Raw genomic sequence first — 22,241 nt, forward strand, 5'->3', positions numbered from 1 at the left:
ATGACTGCGTTGGCATCACCTAACCCAACTGTTTCTCTTGGACGGCACTTAAATGCTGGCCTCCACCAGTCACATCTCAGAGGAATGTCAGGGAGAAGAAAAGATAATGTATGGCCTTTTGGGGTAAGGTTAACAGCAACAGCAAGAATGTGGAAGTACTTCAAGATTAATGCAGCATCTAGATGTTGCTTCAAGTTGTGATTTTGTTTGGCTGGTTTGGGAGAGGTCAGCAAATGAACCTGAAGAGCACAGGAAACATGGGTGGTTTGTCTACATAACAGACAACTTTTGTGAAAGGTCTGATTGTAAATGGTTTCTAAGTCTACACAGAGAGCTAGAAAATCAAGCGTCTGTACACAAGCACCACTGATATGCAAAAAAAGAGCATCACTGAAAACAAGAACCACTGGTAGTACAGACAAATTCTCTGATGAATATGAATACTACTATTGAACTAACACAAAATAGCAGTCACACACGGGATACCTGTTTTGGGTATTTCAGCCATTCTTCTGGGAACCCCTTGACCTGTGGTTCTTCCATTTTGTATGAGTCTGTATTTTCAACAGTGCCATTTTCTAATGAAAATGAGGAACATGAAATCATCTGTCTAACGAGTGTGTGGTTCAAATCCACGTGAAAATCAGCAGAGATCTTCCTGCCATCCCTGACATCATACAGCGCCACGCTCACAAAGAAAGGCTCTACCTAGAGAAAACATCAGAAACGTAACATACGGTAACTGAGAGCAAGGGGGTGAACTCCATCTTTTAATCAGTTCCTGCAGCTAGAAAAAAAGCAAGCAAGCAAACATACACTATTTACAAATTATGAGATGCAGCAAAAACACATGCTCACATACCCCCCTACTGAAGTTAGTTTCCAACCATGTGATTCTAGGGGCTCTTAAAGGTAGTTTGTTAACAATGCACCAGGACAGTAATTGACAGCTAACTTACAAACTCACAGAATTTTTTTTTAAAATAATGTATTTATCACAGATAATTACTAGGGTAAAGGAATAGAGCCCCAGAGAAAAACGTTACAGGATTTTTAAAAAGTAGATTCAGAGACATTACAAAAGGAAGAAAAGTGAGGGTGGGTTTTCCAGGGATCATCAGAAATGCAGCACAAAGATGACAAATTAAGTACATGAAAAATGTTTACTGGTACAAACAAACGTGTGGATGTATTCTTCTGTGGGAAACACATTTCGTTTTGCAAGGAAACCAAGAGCATTCAAACCACTCTGACAGCACCCACTTATTCTGTTATGCAGTACCAGGGAATTAAGTCCTATGGCTGTAAGTAACCTCCAAAGAGCCTCCATAGTTCTGATGAAATAATCAGTCTCAGAATAACACCTTCTGAGATGTCCAGAAATCAGAACCTTAAAACTTTGGAGATAAGGAACAATGCATGGCAAGTACAATATTCTATGCTTTTTTCAGCCTCTGTAGCGAATTACTGTATGCCCTTGGTACAGTTATCATGACTTCATTTAAACAGTTATTCCAGTCTGCCAAAAAAAAAAAAAAAAAAAAAGTATTGATTACATCATGTTGAATATGCACTCATTGTAGAGGTCATTGTCAAATGAAAAAAAAAAATAAAATCAATGCCTCATATGTAATGTATGAAAGCTGAGTTGCCAGGACACTAATTTCTCAAAACTTTTCTGCTTCAGAGGAGAATTCACTGAAAGCTATGGACTGACAGCTACAACTTGCTTTTCCCTGCTTCTTTTCTTTTGAGTAAGAATAAGCAAAATTTTCTGTTTCGTCCTTTTTTAGCTGGGCTTTTCCACTAGGCGAAGCATCCAGTCCTTTCTATTTTGCCTTCTCTCCCGTAATTTAATCTGCTTGGTTTGTGGCGGTTTTTTGACAAACAAAAAACCAGTTCACCAGCAACTGATATTCAGTTGCCTCCCTACATATGTCTGGGCAGTTTAAACTTTTTCTTCTTATAGCAATTGTTAAGAATCCTCAAGGATTTTAACATTTTTAATTCCTCATTGAACTGTAGCTAGAAGTCTGCAATTGAAATCAGCTACAAAATGTTTATTGAAAAGTTATCAGTTTCATTATCGAATCCAAAGGGATGGGCAGAGGAAAAGGAGTGAACGTAGTATGTGTACATGAAACAGCTTTTCTTCTTTTTCCCAAGGGGGAAAAAAAAAGAAAGAAGGAGAAAAATCGCAGGAAAATAAGTAAAGCTTACATTGGTTGCAGGATCATTTTCATTTTCAGTAACACAGGCCTGGAGATTCAAACTGAGGGATTTGCAAGTTATCAGGATCCTCTTTGCAGGCTTTTCTTCAAATGGCTTGATCACTGCGTTTGCCCCTGGAAACTCCTTTTTCTGAGGATTCAAGGACTGAAATAAGTTGGGCAATTCGTTATACATGGGAAAAGCATGGCATTCCAAAACTAAGTAAGCTTTCTAAAGGTCTTGGCAATCACTGAAGCACCTGAAAACCTCAAAAAGTTGGTCACTGCTGTTATCTTCACGTTACCACAGGAAATGAGTGTTATTCCTAATTTACAGATTAGGATGCAAAGCAAAAAGATTGCCTGAGGACATATATAATTGTCAGAGGCAGAATTCAGGATCCAAGTTAGGTTTCCCACAATTCTTTTTTTGTTTACTTACCGAGTCTGAAACTTTAGCTTTTTGTTTCCTTATATAGATTAAACAGCCTCATATTTTCAGACTGTAATATCACATTTTAGGATTAGATTTCAGAGGTTTCCCCCTTCTTGCCTCTTACTTATACACCACACTGCTATTTCAATTTATTTAATATTTTTACTAATGGCACTATATTTGACTGACAACAGGTTCAAATTTGAATATATACTGATACAGATTTTACTTAAGTCTTTTTTTAAACTAAAATAAAGTTTCCAGTTAAATCACCAACAAATGTACATTCAGTGCAAGGAATTACATTTTTTTGAATCATGAACTCTGACACTAAATGATAAGCAAGCTGAAGATAGAAAGAAAAGCAACCTGCACTTCCTGCATGTCAAGCTTTTTTTTTTTTCCACACAGACAGCCTTTTGTACCACCAGCTCTACCTTCCCACTGTTTTTCATCTCCACTTTTTTTGTAGTCAAATTCAGTGTAATGAATAACAATAAAAAGACTGTTCTTGTAATGCTCCTAGTCCAAGAGAACATTCTGCTCCTGTAGTATTTTCAGTTTGCTTTAATGATTCAAAGCTTAGCTAGACTGGACCAAGATGACCTCCAGAGGTCACTTCCATCCTCAATCATTCTGTGAGCACATATGAGTAGACTCTGTACAGAAATCTCTACAGACTAGGGATAGCTTCCCTACCCCTTCAAAAGCTGAAGTCTTAGGTATACCCTGTTGCTTACTGAACTCCAGCTCTGGTAGCTTATCTAACCCGGTTAACTCAGACCACCCGTCTTTTAAAACTTCTGAGAACTTGAAAAAAAATATAAACTGACTTACTGCTATATCAGGATCCAAAGAGAAAAGATTCAGTCGCTCCGTATTTCGAGAGGCTTTCACTGTTTCTTCTGTTTCTGTGATGTACTGTGGTGACAGATAATAAATTAGTTTTCTGCACGAGAACAGAAATCCATAGAGTTGTCAGACTTCTAAACGAATGATCAATGTTTCGCTTGTAACAACACTTCTCATTTCTGCAGTACTTATCCCAAAGCACCTTCAAGCACTCTTTGAAGGTTATATGCTTGTGCAGCAGGGACTTTCAGGCCATGATATACTTGTAAGGAACCCAAAACCAGGTCAATTTAGTAACATACATGACGTTGAATTGCTTAAGAATCATCATTGTGTAAGATGTCAGAATGGTGGATCACTGCACTAAAACCACTTTAGGGATTCCCAAGTCGAGGGGAAAAACCCAACAAACAGCCCTACAGAAACCCCCTTGTGTCAGGGGAAGGGCAGAAAGGGCAGCAGGAAAGGGCAGCTTGGCCCTACAGGTGGGCAGACGCCCAGGTGCAGCATGTCAGCCAACAGTGAGGCTGGGAGTCCTCACCCCATCCATCTTCTGCCACAAGGCAGGATCCATCACATCCATTTTATTTCTGATGGACACAAGCCTAAGTTAATAATAAGCTCTTTGATAAAACCAACTCAACAACCTCCGGAAGCCACCTGATGCTTTCCTACCCTGCCTTTTCAAAGTTTATCCTTACATCTAACTTCAATAATTTCCCCCCCACACTATTTAAGCCCATTCATCTGACATGTGAAGTATGCTCTACACATTCCCATCCCCTTACAGATCCCTCATACCTTTGAAACTTTTTTTCTCAGTCTAAAGATGTTTATCTTTCTTTGTACTTTGTTTTTCTCTCAGCTTTCCTTTATTTTTCAATCTCTGAACTATTAATGGAGTCCACAACATTCCTGGTTGCCTAAGACTGAGTACAAACCTTAGCTGACACAGTACAGGCTATGCTCTTGTTCAGGCCACATTCAATCTTTTTTGTTTTTCACAACAGCATGCCACTGCTGACACATGTTAAGGAACGTGCAGAAGCAGCATCACAAGCCTAAGAGCCCGATGTCCGTTTCCTAACATGCTCCACGCATGGGCTGACTTGCAGAAGCAGGTCCTGATGGACTGGTGTACTGATTTAGGTAGAGATGGGATCTGGACCTGTCATGGACTAGGGACAGGCCACAGATCACTGCTGCAGCGAGCCCTATAGAGCAAGGGGGGTGGAAAAGGAATTAACCGTATAAAGGGCAATACAAGACACAACACGCAAACCATCTAGTTTAGCCTTGCAGGCCACCAGTGGTCTCTGAGATATCTGCATTAACTAAATCATTAGAAAGTATCTATCCACAGACGAGATGATCACTTACCACTCTTGTCCTCATTACATAAACTCAGTTACATGTTATCTGGTTGGTTGGTCTTTTTTGTTGTTTTGTTTTGGTTTTCTTTTTTTTTAATTCTAGGTGACTACTTCATGTGTATGAATGCAACCTACAGTAAAATATAGGCTCAATTCTGTTCTCATTTGCATATACAGCTTTCAGTTCAAATCTGTGGGAGTAGCATCCTCAAACAGCATTTGGCTGTGTAGATAGATAGTACGTACAGCAGCTCACTGACAGAAGATTACAAACACATCATACGTTCAAGAAAAAGCAGTGAAATATTTCCAATCTAGCTTTTCATCAAAAAGCTTCTTAGCACTGTCTACAATTATCTCATCCATAAGAGGCATTTTAGGAGATCCAAAGGACAAAATGCCTCCCTCGATACTACAGGCATCTTTCAATGAAATTACGTAAGGCGATGAGCCGTTCACAGCTCGTTTCCTTGTGAATCACACAGGAAATCTTGGCTCTCCAAGGGCCAAACTCTTCTGAAATGCAGTTAAAAAGAGTAAATATTTCACAGATATCTGCAGGGACCAGACCTTTACTGACTTCACAGTTCTAAATCAAACCACTCTAGGGAGCACCTACTTTGTTTACATCCAGTGGAGCTTTTCTCATTTAAACAAAGTCATCAGCTGTTTAGAAACAAAATTATTCCTGTCATTTGTCATGGCTCTAAAAATCACGATGGGCTGTGCTACGTTTTCAAACCTTTCACAATATAATGATCATTTGTTGGCACACAATTTTCACCTAGTGGCGCTTTCCATTAAACTTGTAAAGATAAATATAACATCCATTACTTTTGCGAAGTCTGGGTGCAAGGCGTTTTCTGAAGAATCAGTCTCTTCTTGAGAGCAATCATAATTCACCAAAACTTCTGCAGGGTCTTGAAAGTAAGAAAAAAAAAATGCAAGTGTTTTTATTATACTTGCTGTTACCATTGGGTTAAAAAAGAATATCTATCCCCACGTTATTTCTTTTTATTCCCTTTAGTATCATCAGGCTAAAAAATGGAAAAGATACTGATGTAAAGCTCTGTCCTCCTCAACCTCATTTTCCGCTTGTGCTTACTAGCATTTAGCCTATATTTAAGGTTTCAAACAAGAGGCCTGACTCTACTCAGTAAAACATCCAATACATCCATCCATGACAAATATTCATGCCCACACCAAAGACACCTTCCTTTGCACTGCCAGTCCCTTGTGAGGCAACACTGAGAGTTTATCTCAGCCAAAAGATTTTGGAGTCCCAGTAAAGGGAGTCTTCAGTGAGGCAGGCAGGACCTTACCTGCTCTTTGGGGAGGGGAGGGATGCAGTCTGGACTCCATGAGCTGCAAATCTATGGATCCAGAGAACAGCACTATACAGCAATCTCTTTGCTTTACTTCGCTCACCAGGGACCATTCTGCTTTCACTAGGTAATTCATCCCAGCGTGAAATAAGTAATTACAGCCATTTAGGGCTCTTCCGCTAAGAAAGTAGCATATCTTTTGACAAGTTAACTCCATAGCACATTCCTGTTACTTGTTATCAGGTTTTTTAGCCTTATGTCTTTGACCTTTCATGCACCTATTTCTTCCTGTTTCATTAATATCCCTTATGGATGTTATCTTCCAAAGCACTTCTCTGATTCTGAAGTGCAAGTCTCTTGCGCCTCCAAATTATAAAAAACATCCTTGGCTATATGAAGAGTATTCTGTCCCTCCAAAAATCAGAATTTATTATAAACATCAGGCTAAAGCCTTCAATTAGCATTGAACTTCCCCAAGATTCAGATATATGTGGATTCAAAGCTGTGATTCAGCTAAAAGCACAAGCCGTTGAAATCTGTATGAAGGTTTTAAGTGTTTTCAGTCTTAGAATTTCAGCTGGGGTTCATCCAGACTGAACATGTATTTATTATGTGGAGGAATGAGTTACTGCCACATGAAGAGTGCAGTATTACAGAGCATCCAATTCTTTTCCTCCACAGTGAAAGCATATTAATACACAAACTCACAAAAGCAAGAAATGAAAAGTCAATAAGCTTCCAGGGAAAGAGCGACACACCACAGCTGGGATTTTTTTTTTGTTTGTTTGTTTAATTACTAGCTCCAGATTGTTAAAGAAAAAAAAATGCTGAAAAAAGAACTGATCTAACCTCTTTCCAGCACACAACTCTTTAAAACCTTCAGGCTCCCAAGACAGTAAAACACAAAGTACTAGCAAGATCACTGGCAGGACTATATTTGAAAAAGAGCTGCATATGCAAAGCAGAGCCACGTTGCTCCTGCTGACTTTGTGGGGAGCAGCTTTACCTCCCCCACAGCCTTTTGAAAATGATCTGTGGGGAGTTAGCTGACATTGTTCAGGGATTGCCAAAAGACTGGTGCTGCTTCGTCAGAAATCAATAGGTGCAGAATCCATTACAGACTCAGGCAGTTAAAATGATTCAACAGTGGTATCTGAAGGTTCAATTTTTTGCTTTGATTAAAAAAAAAAAATGCAAGAGACTATTCACTCTTACCAAGTTTCAGATCAGTGAGATCTGCACTTTTCCTCTCCTGAACAGTTCCCTCTGGATTTATTTGCAGGATTTTGTTGAGAGTGAAAATCCAGTCATCCATATCCTGCTCATTTTCAGCTGCCAGCACAAAGTATGTGAGGTCGTTCATTTTCAACTCAAAGGCATGTTTCCTAAGCCTGTTATTCTGTTGGAACAAAAGGAAAAGAAAAATAAATACTCGAATGAACTATAAAAAGGTACTGAAAAAGGCATTCATAACACAGACTTGTATACAGCCACTCCTTAAAAATAACACTCAGGCAAAATTCAGCGGCTTTAAAGAAAATCCAAGTAGTGTGATATTAATGCAAATTCATGTCAGTTTATTGTTGGCTTTTTGTACATTCTAAATCTTCTATGGCCAAATATACATCTTCTATTTAGCCACAGAAATCTAAGACTACGGACAATAACACTTCAAACTGCAGTAGGGAATACCTCCCAAGTGGAATAATGAAAGACCTCTGGTGGCAAAGCACAGTGTTGCTACACGAGTAGTAGCGGTCTGGAGAGAATACCCCTAAAGCTCAGGTCTCCTGCACCTTACTACCACACCAGCCACTCAAAGGGACACTAAGTAGTGCCAAATCATACGCATATTTGCCCAGTGGGAACAGGACTGAATTCACCAAATTCAAACCAGAAAAAAAGCAAAGTCAGCACATGGTCAAAGACTATTCCAGCCCTGACTGCTGAGGTTGGACCTGAATAGGTCAAAGCTAATTGTGAACGATTTATAACATCTTCTGTTTAAAAATATTTACAGATACTGCTAACAGGCTACATAAAAGTAACAATCTCTGAGCATCTAACGAAGTTCAAAACACTGTGGTTAGGATGAGAGCATTTCCACATAATTTTATTTTTATATTTTTCTGAAAGAGCTTCTGGATGATAAGAGTATAAGCTTGGAATAGAGATTAAGTGGTAAATCTCTCCCTAAGATTGCAATAGGACAGACTCCTCCATGCGAAAAATTACAATGGATACTTCCCACTGTTGCCTTTGTCTTAGAAGGATTTTAAAAATGATTAAGGTGATTTCAACAATACTTTGCAGGAGGCAAAAGGTGAGGTGAGTGCTGTTCAGTCATTACAATGCTGTCCCTTCCAAGCACAGAATAAGAGCCAGCACCCAGTATACTGGCAGCAGGTTGAGTTCTGAGGTCTGGTCTGTATCAGCAGATTTTACCTGCAGTAGATGGTTAATCCATCAATTTCTCTCATAAGAATTAACAGGTGCTTAGTTACTGAAACAGCTCAATAAAATTAAACTAAGTGATGTGATCTAACAGAATATGCTTCATTCCTCAAATTTATCAAATTAGCGAGGCTTTTATCTTAGTCTTACAGAAGCAGTTGCATCAATTCTTTTTCTTCCTTGCTTAAATCTGAAAGAACACTGATGCATCCTATCCCCCATTACTTCACCAAACTCTTACAACCACTGTGGACATCAGCACCACCATTTTGTTTTCAGTATTCCAGAAAACTGCCATCACTTTGTTGACGCATCTAACCTTGGAGTGATTCTGAGAAATGAAAAACAATTCGTACATCCCATAACCAGCCATTCCACTCAATTTTATTTTTCTTCATTAACAGTTACAAGTAACATGACAATGGTAACCTTTAGTTCTACAGCATAACTATTTCTCAGTACAGTCCTATATTAACAAGTTACTAAGAATAGCTTCTGAGCCAGATGAGAGTGATATTTTTATTTAAGAACAGAGGCAAAATCTGATACTGATTAGCAGAGGAGGAGACAGAGAACCCAAGACACTGAGGATAAAGTTCCATTAACATTTTTTTTCCCAGCAGCAGAGATGATTTAGAAGTTTCCTACTCAATCTGTTGTTAATCACTTGCTCCAGTCCTTATATTACATGCCATGACCCAGCTCAGGAATCAGTTAGGACTGAACAACTTCTTCTGCAGCTACTTGGGTCAACAGAGTCAGTCAAATCTTGGCTTTTCAAAGTGACGTGGGATTGTGTGTGTGTATATATTGTTTTTTAGTTCTGCTACTGGAAATTCTCTCGGTAGGAAACAGTTTGCCTCTCAAGTACTTTATTGAAGTGAATATTCATTCAGGAATATAAATTTTAGTTCATCCAACACAGGCTAAGAATAGGGTTGGGTTTTGTAGCAATTGTTTTTTGGGTGTTCAAGATTTTTCTTGATCCCCATTATCACCCTAATCCTCCAACCACTGCATACATTCAAATTAACGTAAAACAAGGACTGAAGTTTCACTGAAACCTGTTTTTCCTGATACAACATGAGGGCTTGACCAAGAGCTAGAATTTGAACAAAACTATGCCAAGAATCTTAAGTAGTGGCCATTCAAAACTTTTAAAGATGGATTATTTGTGCAAGTGGATTATGTATACGGATTTATATACAATCTATAAAGAAAAATACTACAGACTAATTTATCTTCAGAGAGCACAAAGAGTAATGCATTCCTTGTCTATATTATGTACTTCCCCTCACAGACTTGGCCAAGATCTTTAAATCAGGTACTGTAACACTATCAGACATTATCTAATAGAGCAATACATCTCGCATGCTGAGTCTTAAGAACATTAGGGCAGGAAAGCTTCAATATCCACTTTTCCATCTGCACTTCAGACTTCTGGCAAGCAGATGAGATCTACAGCAAAGTCTTTGTTTCAAATCTAAAGCCAACTATTTTCTTCCTGATCAGTTAACAGGGGGAAAAAAAATAATAAAAAAAATACCATTTCTCAGTTTGCTTCTCTTTAAGTCCTTCCATATGGTATGTGGACCTTGAGGTTGACTTGCAATCTTCGACACTTAATTTCAAGTTTCAAATTTCTTCCAGAAGGAAATAATACAAGATTCAAACCGAAACTATGGATGAGCTATAAATGAAACATCAGGCTAAGTCTAATGCCTGCCAGGTCATTCTTCCAAAATAACAGAATTGGTTTGGAAGTATTTTGTATTTTATCTGGAGATGATTTTTCCAGGAAGTTTTACTACAATTAAGACATCCAACCTCTAATCAAACAGGACAGCGAAGTTATTCACAAAGAGTTAAATGACATATAACGGTACTAAACCTCATTAAATCAGAACTTTCCCATCACAGTTTTAATCTTAGACTATAGAATGTGGAAAAAAAGTTGAGTAAAACTATCTCTTTTATGGCAACTCTAAGCCAGGTTTTCTTTTTCAGCCCTCTGATTCCAAGTTCACCACAGACTTTGATGGCTGATGATACTTGCCCTGTTAGCCCCTTGGCTAAGACTCACTAGCAAAGATAGCTCATAAGTTTCTGCATCCCATTCTAAATGTCAATCAAAGATCAATCATGAAAACTAGTGTCTAGGGGTAGGCAAGACGAGAAGATACAGTTCAAACTGTTTGGGACAACTTGCAGGAACGCTGTAAGATTTAGAAGGCAGCTGTCAAAATTCAGTATGAGGATTTCAATGGTTTCTTGAGCTTTTTTTGTCAAAGATTAGTCAAAAAGGCCAGAAATCTTACGGTCAAGATGTTTCTGATGACACCCCATGACAGCAGAAACAACACAGCAGAAGAGACACCCTCTGGGATAGCATTAAATCTGTACCTAAAACCACACTACAGGGACATTCAGGGCTTAACTAAAGCTCTGGCTGAGACCCATCTTTAAAGAAAGCACATGCTGCCAGCATGCAGGAGCAAACAGTAATTTCTAAACAGGATTTCTACGTAAGAATCTCCTCTACAGCTTCTGCTACACATCCAAGCTAACTGTTAGGGTCTTTCAAGCCAATGGACTGACACCAGCAAACAACTTTGTCCTCCTACATATTTAACTCCATCCGGTCCTACACCTGTTTGAAAAAAGAAACACCCATTTGAACTACACTGGGGAAACAGTCATTCCCTACCGAGCTGGGTACTTTCCTGGGTGCAGAATGAGGTTCTGCAGGGGGCTGTCAGCAAATATTTTTTCCCAGAGTGAATTACTCACTGATTATTTTTCTTATGCCAAAGGGGTTTAGGGGTGAAGGAGAGATTTCTGAACCAACAAAGCTAGTGTTTATCACTGGTCTTCCCTCTGCCTTTGCATTACCTGAAAGGTTTCTTTCAAAACAGCCCTCAAATAAATCTGCACTAGTACTGTTACCAATCTTTACTGATTAATTAGTGAAGAATAAAGTATAGCTTTAAAAAAAAAACAACTTTCCTTATTTAGTTACTCACAGGGCTAGATCAACCATAGTAACATACTGTTCAAGATAACATCTGGTTTAGAATGGAAAAAAGAAAAGAAAAAAGAAAAAGAAGAAAAAAGAAATACATTAATAGAATTAGAGGAAAGGCAGAGCAAGAGGGGGGATAAAAGCTAAGGACAAGTCTTAGGAGGAACAACAAAAAAAAATGTCAGACATTTCTGGCTATTTATTTTTCCAAGCCACAACAAACAATAAGGCTCTGTCCTACCTGCTGCCATTAAGACTCTCTATCACCTCCAAAAGTGATGATCTTCAAGGAGGCTCAGGATACAGGATTCATTTACTACTTGCCCAACAGTCGATGCTTTGTAACCCAAGTCTATTTAACCCACAACAACCAAGCATGCTCTTAGTAAGCCTGAGGTAAAATCTAGCAGCTAAGAAAGTAATTTCAGTGAAAAGAAACATTTCATGGCATTTTTTCTCACGTGGGCCGTGGGCAGAGAGCATGTGCATGGTCTGCCACCATAATTCAACTGCAGATTTTGCAACCTGTCAGTCTGAGCATTTGCACCAATTTAAGGAGCAAAACTAATGGTGTTTTCATTTCTTGAAACTGGTAATGAGACTGCTATTCCATTAATGTATGTGTTCTTCTACTTGTCTTTTTAAATTTATCTGACACCCAAACAATACAATGAAATAAACTGAAACTTACCTGTACAACTCCTGTACAAGAATCCAAGAAAATACATCCCTTTGGCTCCTTGGATATTTTTTCATCTTTATAAAAATTCATAATATATGAGTTATCCGACAATTGTGTCAACTGGAAGTAGCGCTTTTTGAATGACTGAAGTGGGAGGTGGGGAAAAAAAAAAAAAAAGACAATTGTACTGCAAATTATTTTCACTGATACTTTATTCACAGGGTTTAAATAAAAGGCAACTCCTAACTGCACTTCAATCGCACTATTTTGCGGATAAAGTAACATAAACCTGAGATATAAACAGGTAAATGACAATAGCAAAGAAGTGTGCCTCTGTGGGGGATATAAATCCCAATGGAATAAAGAAAGAATAATGCTGTCTCCTTACCCGAACAGTAATGCTATTGTTTACAGTGCTGTTGAAATTTCCTTTATAAAGCCATCCAGACTTGTAAACTCCTGCTGCTAATCCTCCTCCTCCGCCACCACCACCACCTTTTGAAGATGAGTGGGATGTTGTATCCTGTGTGAAAGAAACGATTAATATTGCATGGGCTTGCTTTTTGAATTCTAAGACAAAAGAAAACTGTAATGTGTGAATATCTGTTTGACAACAAATAATCATCCTTTCATTCCTTTTAAAATAAGACATTATTAATATGCCTGCTGTGCACATGATGACATAAGACACAAAGCTGTTCCACTAACTTCAGAGTTATTTAAAATATGAAATATTTTACAGGAGATAATGAGCCTCCATTATTATTCTTTATTTGATATTAAAGCAATAAATAACTCTTTCACAGGGAAAAAAAACCAACACCAAAAAAGAGCATACATACTTCATCCTTATCCGCATCTTCATGATCAATTTCAAAGGAATGTGATGGCAGTTTCTCTGGTCTACATTCATTTCTGGGAGAGGAGGAAAAATGTAATATATTTTTTTAAAAAAAATAAGCGTACTTGCTATTTCAGGGAGGCAACCATTCCAAGCCCCCACAGCATCTTCAATACACCTATTGCCTACTGCCTCAGTATCCTACCGCCTCCTTTAAAAACCACTACAGTTTCAATATACAGCTTTTTTCTTAAGTCCCATATATTTTTTTCAACACTATGAAGTTTTAACTGTTCTATACAAATGATGAAATAAATACCACTTCTTGTTCTCTTCACTGCTCTTCCACCACAACAGGCAACAAAACCCCATTCCCAAAGAGATATCACATCTAAGGCTGTCAGATGAATGAGCATGAACTCTTTAATAGCTTTTTCTGACCAAGAACATTAGAACCTTCAGCTTAAAGCTTCTATATTTTTTCAAAATTTCAAGAAATTTTTACTAAGCTATATGATGAGCACAGCCTGAAAGTAACTTTTAAAAATACACGTCTTTTTGATGTGGTGTCATATAAGATCTTCATATTGTCAACTTAAAACCAAAACTGAACATGAAAAAGCAAGGCCCTTCGGCAATTGATTAGTTTTAAGCACATAAGTAATTTTGCTTAGGCCCAAGAGTACTTCTCATGATGCAGAATTAAACCTTAAGTAACAGTCAAATACACGTGATTAAAAAAAAAAATATTAAAAAAATCAAAGAAATTGTAAAATGAAGAAATACTAGATTTTTCTGTGGCCTGAGAAATACCAATATCGTTTTCAAATTCCTGAAGATTACAAACCTCATCTTGGAAATCTTCAGTTATCTTACAAAAACCTACAAAAGCTGTCATGTTAAAAGACATAATTTCTCAGGAAGACCGTAAATCTTCCAGAATTTACTTTCATCTACCCAGCCTGAGAACAGGAACAGAGCAACACTACTGTCTACCATGCAAGGAAGCAAACGCAGACAGAAGTTGAGAAACCACATACTGCTCAGCTAGTTTCCTCTCTCAGCTTAGTGAACTTTAGCCCACAGTAGCACATAATATTAAATGTCACTAATTTGGAAAAAAAAAAAAAAGGGGTAGCTTTGACTTTTCATTTTCTATACATTCATACCCAAGTTACAGATTAGGAAGATTAGTAAGCAACACGTATCTTCTCTTCACTTTGCCCATTTCAAAGTCACTGTTCGCATGACATGACCACCCCACTGCAACCCAAGTCAGCACTTCGGCTGAGCCAGGAGAACCAAGTGCACACACAACACATGAGTTTTATTCTCTGTTTTAGTTTGTTCTTGTTTAGGCGTTTGTTTAATGCAAACAACTGATCAATATTTTGAATAAAAGGAACATTTGCAATCTATTGACATCTTTGACATCTGTAAAGTGTTAACATTCAGAATATTTGTGATGGAAATCCAATGCAACCAAGGGCAGCTGTTAAAATTTCTTACACAAACACTCCCTCTACCCAGAAGAACCCCAAACAAAAAAATTCAAGCCAAATCCCACCTTTTACAAAAATACCATTCAAGCCTTCACATTTTTAGACAAAAATCCTATTAGCTTATTCATTATTCAGAGCTAAAAGTGCACTGCAGCGCTCTTGGGGTGATGTGTGGGCAGACTGACTGATGCACCACCGCACACATTTGCTTGATGATCTGTACCAGTAACAGGACAAGTTAGTCAGCTACTAAAAAAAAAAAAAAAAATCTCCAAAACAAAACCCCAGCCTTAATACCCTTGATACTACTGGGGAGGGGAAGGAGGAGTAAGAAATCTGCTGGATTAGCAGAGTGCTGACCCCTCACCATATGATGCAGCAACTCTGCCCCAGGTCAGAAAGTGAGCCCGTCCCATTAAACCACAGCCTTCCACTAGCTTGGGTACACGGTAAGTTTCTTAGAAAGAACCACCCCCTTCTGTTCTCTCAGCAGAGTTATAAAGGAGAGAGGAAAGGACAGACCACTACTGCTTCAGGTGTCAGATCTCACTGACCACCCACAAAACACTCATCCACTCAGAACTGCGTGTCACTCTCCATAGAAGTTTTTCTCTTCCTTGGGTAGGAATCCTGTTGGGCATGCTCATCATCGTTTTAGGGCAGGCAGGTAAAGTGTGGTAAGGATATGACCCTGTTTGTATACCCTCTTTTTTCTGCCTACTGACTCTTCAGACCCATATGAAGATGCAGAATTCCAAGGGATCAGACCTGAAAGATCTACCGATGTTCCAGGTTTTCTATAGGCAACAACAAAAACTTTGCTCATGACTCTTTCTGTTCCCAGACATACTGTCACCACTGCACACACGAAGCAACCGCTGTTCTTCCTCCACCCTTACACTTGCTCAAGAAGCAAGAACACACCAGCACAAAGCATAAAAAACTGGTGTAAAAAGAGGTAGCGAGAGCTCACAGAGAGGAATTTAAGGGGTCGAAAGACCTGAGAAAAACCTCAAAGGAGGAACACACTCAAAGAAAAACTAAACCAATTGCTAAATGTTTTGGTAATGTTGTCGTGCACATGTCATTCAGCTCTTCCCCGCTGCCACAGCACTACTCAGTGGAGTTGCACTACGGACACGTTGAGCCCTCACTGCCTGCCCCAGGTGGCCAGCAGCGCACTGCAGCTGCCTCCCACTCAGAACGGGTCAGCGTGCAGAAAGAGTAATTTCAGTATCTGATAGAAACCTGCTACAGCATGCAGCCGTTACCTGACATGCTGTATGGCTGTGTGAAACAGCACAGCGTGCCCTCACGTACAAACAAGTATGGAGTCCTTCAGCATTGCTGCTAGCCCCAGTTTGGGTGTTTCTAAATGGGAAAGCCCATGGGAAGGTTCAGCACCTCAGTGAACAGAAGTACCTTAGCCACAGTTAGTTCTGGTATTGTAAATTATGTTCCTTTCCCATGATGCAAAGCTAGATGCTGAACACCCATCCAATCTTCCCCAATACAACAACTTCCTATAAAGGAATTGATACAACAATACGCTCGAATTTCTGATAGTGCAACAGCAGTTTTGAACGAATGGAACAAAAACCTGTGGAAACCTGACATCCAGAGCTATCAACAGTGAGATACAAAACTATGACATATCAAGCCACTTTATTTTTAATGAGGAGATCTAGTTTAAAACACTAAACTTTGTAATATGCATGGGAAAAACAAGGTCCACTGACATTGAAGAGGCTGTAAATGGCATGAAATGAGGTGGACTCCAAACTAGCTCTGTTTAAGGTATGTTAAGGTCAAAAGCCATGACAACTTCCAGCAAACAAAATACAAACACTCCTGCTTATTACAACTCTGCTTCTGAAACATTAATCAGTGCTGCATCCAAACCATTCTCAAGTACTATGTTGTGATACAAGACAAAACAAGACCTCGTTTTGTTATAATCCTCTGTGTGAGGGGGTAAAAAAACAGTAAGATGTGAGACACCACAACAACCCTGGAGCAGGAACTCATGAAAGCAAATCATATTAAGCACCACATTAAAATAACCTTTGCAGAAGAGGATGCATGTAATCAGCTAAAATATACTTTTGTGCAGAGTAATGCAACCACATCTGTCAAATGCATATTTCATGAGTTAAGATGCTTAAGGTTAAATGGAAAACTGCTGTGCTGCAAACATTTTTCTTGAGCACTAAATACATTCATATGCTATATCAGTACACTAGGGACTTAAGAAAAAAAAAAAAGGTGTGCTTATAACTTCGATTAGCAAAACTGCTCTTAACAGCTTTTTGCACTACCATATTCACTGTTCATAAAAATACCAACATACAAGAGACAGTGCAGATCTGAGGGAAGGCTTGCAGCACAAAATCTTCTGAACACAACATCTAAAGGGACCACAATAATCAGTTTATCATTTCCTACAGTGGTATGTTTAGTTAGTACTAGTTTCCATCCAGCCCAAGCCTGGAGCACCCATTCCTGTCTTATGTGCACATAACAACCTTTTCCATCCAGTGTCAAGATTTTAATGCCTTGAATCCCAGGAAAGGAGATGGTAGCACAGCTTGTTTAGGCATTCAGTGATTTTATTAACCACTCACTAAAACAGTCCTCAGGGCACAGGATACAAACCTGCCAGAAACAGGAGTATGGGTAAAAATTCACACGTGAAGGAACAAGCACCGAATTCTTAATTTCTTTCCACTCAAGTCAAGCAACTTGTTCCTCCTTCTCCCAGCACCTTTACACTGATTTTAAGATACTGCCTCCAAGCACAGAAGGGATGCCTGCTTACCCAGAAACCTGCACATTTTCTGTAGCCTTTTATCACCCGTGCTGCACCAGCGCATGCTGTACACATTGCTCCCAGTTCTTCTGTACAGTGCAGCTACAAAGCGCTAAGTGAAATCCTACTCCTCTGTTACACAGGGTAACTAAAAGGAGGATTCAACCCACTTAAAGGTGAGTGACATTTATGCATTATTAAGGAAAACAGAAAGCCAGCTTTCCTGTATCAACTGTGCTTTGAATGCGCAAATACGTTTCTAAGGATTTGAATCAGCACTAACAGAGTTTGTTGATACTAGTGAATTCTGCAGAGTCTTGAACTTTTGCTGAAGGACCTTTTCTTCGCCTTTTTAAAAATGCAAGGCACTATAAATATGGTAAAACAAGCAGAGCATGTAAGACAAAAGGAAGTGAAAATATGGACAAAGCTCAGCAAAATGACACAAACCTAATAGGAAAAAAATAAAAAAAGAAGAACTTATGATAGATCTTACTGTGGTAAGTGTCGAAAGTCTTCTGAATACTGTTCATATTTGTAGTTCACAACATGCCACTGGGAACTGTAATATTTACAAGCCTAAAGAGAAAAAATACAAACAGTAGAATTACTACAACTGTTTAGACTCAAGAAGGCTAGAGAACTAGGAAAGGTCTGAAGGAGTCGTTTTTGCTAGAGAACAATCTCTTTTATAGCTGGGTGCACAGTTTTTAAAGGAAAGTCAGTGTCCTATGTTTCCGTATTTTGAAGCACAATTTCCCTTTTAAATCAAATGCACTGAATCATACAAGATGGAGCAGGGGGCTCACAGCAATTTAACATGCTTTACCGATTCTCATCTACTTTGTAGAAAGCATGATTAAATTATATCACCACTGCCTCTAAAGACACTACCTAGTTTAGCCCTGACTTTCTCTATGGACATTAATTATACATTTTTTGTTTGTATCCAGTTTCATTACCCAAGTCATAATTGTAAATACATTTGCCCTACTCCCTTTATTCCCCTATGCTGCAGCATAAGCCCCCTACTGCTTGTTCTGCTGGTAAGGATTCATCTTTAACCTCTTAACAACATTCAGAAATAAATGAATAGGGTTATCATTTCTCACCAGCCTTGTTCTCCCTTTCACACTGAATTTGCTTAGTCACCCCTTACAACCTCCTCCTAGTTTTTATTTTCTAAAAAAAAAATCTTGCTGGCTTTGCATTCATCTTTTGAAATTGTTCTTAATATATCTATCTCCCTTAAATAAGGGAACCAGACCTGAGCAAAGGCTATACTGAAGGGCTTGGCTATGCTTTCAGATAGACTAGAATAACTATGATTTACTCGATGCAGAACTTTTGTCAGTGCAGTTAAATACAACACAACATTTTTGAATGCAACAAGTTGCATGGAATATGTAGTTACTGATAAGGTACGCATCTACAAGATCAGGACTTCTAGTGATTCTAGCTACAGAGTGTAAAATGTTAATGTACAGTATGCTGAAGAATTTACCCCATACTGTATTATTTTCTCTCCACACTCCACCTGAACATTCACACCAGTCCATGTGAGATGGACAGGAAAAAAGAAAGATCAAGCCTAAAACCTAGCAGCAGAAGATGCTGCCTAAGACCACAGGGGAAGGGAGGCACATCAGGAAGGAAAATGGTAGAATCTAGAGCAGAGAAAGAAGCAGCAGTGGCAAAATGAATCTGAGATGTGAACAGGAAGGACAGTCTCACAGAAAGGCATGAGAAGGATGAGACTCCAGGAGAAAAATTTCCATGGAATAAAGGATGTATCAGAGAGAGTTAAATACCAAAAGCTACTCAGAGAAAGTAGAAGAAAAGTCAACAAGGGGACAGGATAAATTAGTACTCTGACTGGGGGTATTCCTTCTCTTCCCTGCTAACCTCTTCTGGAGCTCCCGTGGGAGTCATTGATTGCACAGCAGTCTCTGCCTCAGAGGGGCAGAGAGAATTATCAGGCTGCTGCAACAAAAATTGAGATGGGCTGAAAACTTAAAGGTGTTGCTTTCTAAATTACTCAGCACTAGCTTAACAATCACGTCAAACATACACACTGCGTAGCCAAAAATCAATTTAAGAAGCCATCTTGGGTGTCGTCACAGTCTTCTGTGACAACTTTATTTGCTTTGAAGTATGGAAGAGGTGGCAAGGAAGCGAACACGCATTTATAGGCAGCTCTCTCCCACCCTGATACTGAACAGAGCAGTTCAGCACAGCCAAAGGCAGTCTGCAGTAAACACATTGCATGTGGATCTAGCATCTACTTTCTGGTTTGACATAAACTTCATTATCTTACAGGATGCAGAATAAAGTGTGACCATCAGACATTACAAAATTTTCACATATTCTTTGAGAGCAAACAGAGCAATATAGCATTACAACTTACTAACTCTGCACCTTGCAGTGTCAGGTCCAGAGCCTTCCCCACACAATCACGTTCCTGCACCACTACAATGTTGTTTCCATTTTCCCTTTGAATAGAGAAAAAAAACCCTGACTCTACCAAAAAATATCCTGTTTTGTGAATCTTCACAAAAAGACTTGGTCACCCTTGTATTTGTGTGATCAAAGTTTTAGCTAAAGCTATCTGATAGTCACCTGAGCCAGAAGAATCCTCTGCAAGAGCAAGGCATGCTGTTCTGCATGAGCCCATGAAAAGCTCATTCATTGAGTGTTGTGAGGGTGAGCACAGACCCTCCGATTCACACTTCACTCGCTTTCTACTTGGCAAATGTAAACCAACTGAACCTTCTACAGAAAGGACCACTTTTCCCCTGTGGTACTGTCATTACTAAGTATTCTACTTAACAGATGCAATTAAAGCCCACAGAGAATTCTCAACGCGAGCTTTTATTGCAAACATTATAGGCTGATGTGTTAAAAAAAAAAAAAAGACTTGTGAATAACGTATAGAATGGACCACAGCATTTTAGCTTATAACTATAAAGGTTTATTGTGTTCCTCCAAGAAAAAGCTAATCAAAATAAAAATCAAAAGGGACAAGCAACACATTCAAGCATCATTCAGTAAACTCACAAAAGGCAAGCCAATTCAGTGCAGCAGCTAATGCTGGTCTTGAACTAGCTTGTTGCGGCTACACATTGTAAACTAGATCTAGCTGAAATAAAAAAAACCCCAAAACCAAAAATGTTTTAGTATTTTATCTTCAGAATATCCCAACTAAAAATCACATAATTCTGCTGACTGTACTGACTTCCAATTATTTTTATTTCTTTTTTAACTGGAAATTACTACTGGAAATCTAATTTTAGCAATGAGGAAAAATACCTGCGAGAACCTGATTTGAGGAAAAAGAAAAAAAAACTTTCTAGAGGCAGAGATTTCATCAAGAGACCAGAGCTGGATCCTACTGTTCCTGGCAAAGAGCGGAGGCACCAGCGCAGGGGCTGTTGAACTCAAGTGGACTGTGGAGGAGGAAAAATATAGACAGAGAAATGGAAGCTTTGGGACGTGGGAGGGTTGGCATACGTTTTGCATGAACTTTCCTACTGCACTGTTGATCAGGCAGGCTGCACAGCCCATTCCCAAGGGCCCTATCAAATTCAGGTCATTTTCTGTTTTTTTTCTGTCCACTGGCCTAATTTTTCCTTAGACACACAGACAATCCTGCAAGCTTTTTCCACCTGTAACTTCTTAGCTCTAGTTCTGGCAATGACAGCATGATGGCTACCACAGTGAAAGATGCAATTAAAAATATTTACCCTGCAATGCAAATTAACCTTTTTTTTTTTTCTTTTTTTTTGGGGGGGAGGGGCGGGGAGGAGGGGAAGGGAAGAAAAGAGAATGGGAAGTGAGAGAAACATAGATGAAGCAAACATCTTGAAACATTTGAAAGCAACTCCCCTACCGATACCCTAAGATAGTGCTAGGGACATGGTCTTCAGAAATACAGATGCACATACGGCAAAAGTAATTAGTGGAACAACTGGGCTTCTTGCAGAGAAACTTCACGCACTGAGCAGCCTTACCACCTCACTCACCCTTGAAGAGCACCTATTTCTGAGATGGAAAACGGGAGATGTTGCACAGAGAAGGACAAACCCATGCAAAAGCTTGGAAACATAAAGCAAAGACCTTCCAGAGGTGGATGTGGCCACAGCGCTACAGGGGAAGCTGCAGCGATGGCTTTGTGCTCTGCCCCATGATGGGGACATGCATGGCACTGCTCATAAAGCCTTCCCCACCGCTTCTCCCTCCTGTGACCTCTGCTGCAACAACCAAAGGCAGAGTGCAGGGATTTGGGAAGGTGGAAGGCAGTATGACCACCCTGGCTTGAAATACTGCCCTCCACCCCAGGCCCACCCCTGCTCCCTTACACCTGTGACAAGCACAGCAGCGTCACAACTAGCTTTTAGCAACTGGGACCTTCATTTTGGGACTCTCAAAGCTGCTTCCAAATAACACGGTTCAAACACATAGTAAAGTCCAGTGACACGGCAGCGTAACAAATCAAAACATTCAAACATACTATTAAAACATTCTTAAAAAGTATTTACTTGTGCTATCAAAAGACCCACCGTCCCTTAATAACTTACGCCACTGTCCCGACACTACAGGTTCTTTAAAGTACTGAAAGCACTTTAGATTTTGAAGTTGGGGAAATCTACACTGTAATGAGCAATAATAAAACCTTCTTTGTGATATTTATCAAGAGGATTTTCTTTTTTAATTTGACTTTGAAATATGCAAGAGC

At 39.2% G+C, this 22,241-nt stretch overlaps 1 protein-coding gene across 10 annotated transcripts in view; it reads right to left on the reverse strand.

The window, feature by feature from the left end:
• DOCK10 (dedicator of cytokinesis 10) overlaps positions 1-22,241 on the reverse strand; it is a 134,034-nt gene that overhangs the window by 65,435 nt on the left and 46,358 nt on the right. For all 10 annotated transcript variants that reach the window (XM_037406772.1, XM_037406777.1, XM_037406775.1 and 7 more), the window contains exons 4-12: positions 18,003-18,085; positions 13,197-13,269; positions 12,743-12,877; positions 12,364-12,498; positions 7,412-7,595; positions 5,706-5,791; positions 3,484-3,567; positions 2,221-2,376; positions 487-708 (exon numbers count right to left, since the gene is read on the reverse strand). In XM_037406772.1, coding sequence (XP_037262669.1) covers positions 487-708; positions 2,221-2,376; positions 3,484-3,567; positions 5,706-5,791; positions 7,412-7,595; positions 12,364-12,498; positions 12,743-12,877; positions 13,197-13,269; positions 18,003-18,085 — 1,158 coding nt within the window. The remainder of the gene's footprint in view (positions 1-486; positions 709-2,220; positions 2,377-3,483; positions 3,568-5,705; positions 5,792-7,411; positions 7,596-12,363; positions 12,499-12,742; positions 12,878-13,196; positions 13,270-18,002; positions 18,086-22,241) is intronic.

This window comes from Falco rusticolus, chromosome 13 (genome assembly GCF_015220075.1).
Source record: "Falco rusticolus isolate bFalRus1 chromosome 13, bFalRus1.pri, whole genome shotgun sequence".
Taxonomy (NCBI): domain Eukaryota; kingdom Metazoa; phylum Chordata; class Aves; order Falconiformes; family Falconidae; genus Falco; species Falco rusticolus.